Consider the following 4991-nt stretch of genomic DNA (forward strand, 5'->3'; position numbering starts at 1 on the left):
TCTGTTGCTTATAGTTGCAAGTTCTTAATCCTTGTTTTCAGCTTCAGTTTGCCGCCTGCGGCCAGCAGCCACGCGCAGGCGCATGCCTGGCAGCCACACGCAAACCCAGGGGCCACGCACAGGCCCAACAGCCACGCGCAGGCACAGGCCCGGCGGCCATGCACAGGCCCGGGGGCCACGCGCAGGCCCGGTGGCCACACGCAGACCCAGGGGCCACATGCAGGCGCAGGCCCAGCGGCCACGCGCAGGCCCAGTGACCACGTGCAGGCACAGGCCCAGCGGCCACGCACAGGTCCGGAGGCCACACACCAGCCCCAGAGTGGCAGCGGAACGCGGAGCAGAGCCCCGGCTGCGCAGGCCCAGGGGGCCGCGCCTCTATTGGGTTTTCAGGAAAGTCATGACTCGTTTTTGCATAGGAAAAAGAAAAGTATGTCTTGACTTTCCTGACAACACAACAGTTTTACTTTTATAGCCTGTGCTTTTGTAGTGACATCCAAAAGTAGCTGCCTAAACCAAAGTTGTAGAAATTTTCCTCAATGTTTTCTTGTAGTAGTCTTACAATGAGGTGCCATTTTAATATGGTGTGGAAAAGGATTTGTTTCCATTCTTCTGCATGTGGATACTCAGTTTTCCTAACACTATTTGTCAAAGAGATTCTTCTACCTCCATTATGAAGTTATATATTACTGTAAGTCAACAAGACTAAATAGTGGGACCAGCAGTTAGCGTAATGGCTGGCGCTGGACTCCCCTGTAGCCAACTGCAGTACGAGTCCCCGACCCAGTGGCTTAAACTCACGTTGGGTGTGTGTGCATGCGTGCCCAAGATCCCGAGAGGAGAATGGAGGAGAAGAGACTGCAGCGTGGCCATCCCCCCTGAGGGTGATTTCTCGCTTTCTGTCTCTGTCTGTCTTTCTGGCGAGTGCACGCACCCTTTAGCAAAAAAAAAAAAAAAAGAGAGAGAGAGAGAGAAAAGAAGACTAAATAGTAATTTGCACAAATCAGAACATTTACAGGCTATGCCTTTGTTCACTTCTAGATAGAGGTGTTTTGATTTGATAGATTTTAATCAAAATCTTCCTTTATGGGAAGGTACTATTTTAGAATCGTGGCCATAGGTAAATAGAAGGTATTGACAAAAAAAAAAAAAAAGGTTTAGGAAAACACCACATTCTCTGTAATATTGTTTGTCTTTATACATTCTCAGTTCAAATAAGATGATCTGAGTGAAAACATGAAGCAGTGGAATGAAACCTCAACTGACTTCATCCTTCTGGGGCTCTTCCCTGGATTTAAACACCAATATCTCCTCATCCTTCTCATCCTCCTTGTCTACACTGCTGCCTCTGCTGGAAATTCCGTCCTGATCCTCCTCATCTGGCTCGACTCCCGCCTGCACACCCCCATGTACTTCCTGCTTAGTCAGCTCTCTCTCATTGACCTGGCTTATATCTCCAGCACGGTCCCGAAGATGGTCACCAACTACTTCACAGGCAAAAAGGACATTTCCTATTTGGCCTGTGCTGCTCAGATGTTTTCCTTTCTTACCCTCGGCCTGGCTGAATGCATCCTTCTCACCCTCATGGCCTATGACCGCTATGTGGCTGTCTGCAACCCTCTGAGATACACCGTCCTTATGAGCCCCAGGGCCTGCCTGCAGATGGCTGCTGTGGCCTGGACTGGAGGGGCGCTTGCTGCCCTTGTCCATACCATCTACCCAATGCATTTTCCTGTCTGTGGCTCCAGGGAGATTAATCACTATTTTTGTGAGATGCCTGCCATCCTGAGGCTGTCTTGTGTGGACACATCAGCTTACGATATGGTGAAATTCGTGTCAACCATTGTGTTCCTCCTGGTGCCTTTTGTTCTCATCGTGACCTCGTACACACTCATCTTCCTCACTGTCCTCAGGATGAACTCTCGCAAGGGGAGAAACAAAGCCTTGGCCACATGCACCTCCCACCTGACTGTGGTGAGTCTCTACTTTGGTCAGGCCATCTTCATCTACATGACACCCAGCTCTTCCCATACACCTGAGCAAGACCAGGTAGGAGCTGTCCTTGGTACCATAGTGACCCCCATGCTGAATCCGCTCATCTACAGCCTCAGGAACAAAGAAGTCTTGGAGGCTCTAAGGAAGTGCATGGGAAGGTGCTGCAGCTAGGAGAGCATTCTGTGTCTTCAGTGCCACTCTCAGAAACGTCCCGTCCTCAACTTCCAGTACCCTCAGTCAACTAAAATCTTAAGATGTTAGTATTATTGTATTAGAAGTACAACACCATGAGGGAGAGAGAATGTATTACTGCTTTAGAACTCATATAAGTTAACATTTGTTTTGGGAGGAAATGGCGTTCTTAGATCCCTAATGGTGACTTCAGCCAATTAGAACCTTAGTGAGTGTAATTTACAATTGCCTTGTGGGAAGGTACATGGTTTTGACAGGAAGGTCTGTGCAGAGGTAAGTGAACCCCACTGCCCTTTTCAGCATCAGTGCATCAGGTCACACAGTCCAAACCTGATTTGCCACCCTGGGACTAACTCCTTGATTGATGTTTCTCACTTTTTTTTAAGATTTTTACTACAGAGTGCATGTGCTTGCCAGAGATACAGAGCGAGACTGAGAGAAGGAAAGTGAGAAACCACACACACCCAGTGGGGATGACCATCCTGCAGTACCTTCCCCTCCATTTTCCTCCTGAGATTTTGGGCATGCACACACACACGCCCAGCATGATTCTCAAGCCACTGGGTCCAGGAATTAACCCACGATCAGCCATGTGGGAGTCCAGCACCTTAACCACCATGTCCACCTGCTGGACCCCATCTATTCACTCGTAATGTCCCTGATTCAATCTCTACTGTTCAAATGATAAAAAAAAAAACTTGTGCTATTAAACCTTCCTATAGAACATCTTCTTTTTCCAAATTCCTATTTTTAATCACATATTTTTTTGTATTTTATTACATTAATTCATATAACTTAAAATCTAAACAGTCACGGGACCAGCAGTTAGCGTAATGGCTATGTCGCTGGACTCCCACGTAGTCGACCGCGGTTCGGGTCCCGGACCCGGGGGCTTAAACTCACGCCGGGCGCGTGTGCGTACGTGCCCAAGATCCCGAGAGGAGAATGGAGGAGAAGGGATTGCGGCGTGGCCATCCCCCCTGGGGGGTGATTTCCTGCTTTCTATCTCTCTGCCTCTCTCTGTCTGTCTGGCGAGCGCACACGCCCTATAGCAAAAAACCTCTCACCAAAAAAAAAAAAAAAAAAAATCTAAACAGTCACATATGGACAGAAGACACAGAGGTGAATTTAGAAAAAAAAATTAAAAGAGTAGCTATGACTTATCATTTTTCCTATTAAAATGTCACCATTTTTAAACTTTTCTTGGGTATGTTACCATTTAAATGTATCAAGCTTATGAAGTAGTTTGGCTTTAGCAACGTATGGACATACGGAGCATGGCATCTGAGACTTCAGCTCGAAATAATTAAAGCAGCCTTCTTTAAGAAAAACAAACATAAAATTTAACATTACAGCAGCCAGTATGTAGTGTGGTTGTTAAGGCACTGGACTTCCATGTGGCCAATGTCAGTTCAAGTCCCATACCTGGTGGCTTGCTTTCTCACTTTCTATCTCTCTTTCTCTGTCCCTCTCTCTCTCTCTTGTGAGCATACATGCCCTATAACAAATTTTTAAAAACTAATAATGATAATAATAATAATAAATAAATAAAGTTAAATAAATAATTCCTTTTACAATTTTTTTTCCCTTGGAGAGATTTTCACTGTAGGGCGCGTGCGCTCGCCAGACAGACAGAGAGAGACATAGAGACAGAAAGCGAGAAATCACCCCCCAGGGGGGATGGTCACGCCACAATCCCTTCTCCTCCATTCTCCTCTCGGGATCTTGGGCACGCACGCACACGTGCCCGGCGTGAGTTTTAAGCCACCGGGTCCGGGACACGAACCACAGTTGACTACGTGGGAGTCCAGCGACATAGCCATTACGCTAACTGCTGGTTCCCTACAATTTTAACAGTACAAAATTAGAACTCAATTTTACAGATCAACTTTCAACTTCCTTATTATTTTATTTTATCTTTAATTGATAAATATTTATACATACACATATATAAACACATGTACACACACACACACACACACACACACACACACATATATATATATATATACATACATATATGAGGTATGAGGTGGTTTTGATATTTATTTACAATGTGAAATAATTAAATCAGGCTAATTAATTAATCAATTACATCAGACATCATTTCATTGTAGTGAAAACATTTAAAATTTACTTTTAGCAATTTTGAAATACACAGAGGATTAATATTTATTATAGTCACCATTCTGTGTAATAGATCCCCTACACTTATTCTTCCTATCTAACGAAAGATTTGCATCCTCTGATTGGCAATTCTCCTTTCCCCAACCACTCGCTTCTCCAGTCACCAGTGACCAGGATCCTACTCCCTGACTTTTTGCTATAGGGCACGTGCACTCACCAGAAAGACAGAGAGAGACAGAGAGACAGAAAGCGAGAAATCACCCCCAGGGGGGATGGCAATACCACAATCCTTTCTCCTCCATTTTCCTCTCAGAACCTTAGGCACATATGCACACGTGCCTGGCATGAGTCTGGGACTTGAACCACAGTCAACTACATGGGAGTCCAGCAACATAGCCATTACACCAACTGCTGGTCCCAGGACTGACTTTTTTTAGATTCCACTTTATAAGGTGTTCCCAAATGGTTATGGGAAATGCGTATTTATGAAAAATTATGCATGGATTTCAAAAATCTTTTGCACCAAAATAAACTTATACTTTAATCCATTTTGCAAGAAACTTCTTAAACCTCCTTGTTAGCCTTCTTTTTTTTTTTTTTTTTTGTAAGAACACTTAAGATCTACTCTTTTAGAAATTTTCAGGCTGGGGCCAGCAAGTGGCATGGTGATTAAGGTGCTG

At 44.9% G+C, this 4991-nt stretch overlaps 1 protein-coding gene across 1 annotated transcript; it reads left to right on the forward strand.

Moving 5' to 3' along the window:
* Positions 1–1233: 1233 nt before the first annotated feature.
* Positions 1234–2163, forward strand: LOC102470686 (olfactory receptor 2T27). The gene has a single exon (XM_014587453.1). It carries the CDS (start codon positions 1234–1236, stop codon positions 2161–2163), a length of 930 nt encoding a protein of 309 aa, XP_014442939.1.
* The last annotated feature ends 2828 nt before the right edge of the window (positions 2164–4991 follow it).

This window comes from Tupaia chinensis, unplaced genomic scaffold (genome assembly GCF_000334495.1).
Source record: "Tupaia chinensis unplaced genomic scaffold, TupChi_1.0 Scaffold000214_1, whole genome shotgun sequence".
Classification (NCBI taxonomy): Eukaryota; Metazoa; Chordata; class Mammalia; order Scandentia; family Tupaiidae; genus Tupaia; species Tupaia belangeri.

Coding starts and splice junctions, on each gene's coding strand:
- LOC102470686 (XM_014587453.1), top strand. CDS start 1,234: ATGAAGCAGTGGAATGAAACCTCAACTGACTTCATCCTTCTGGGGCTC.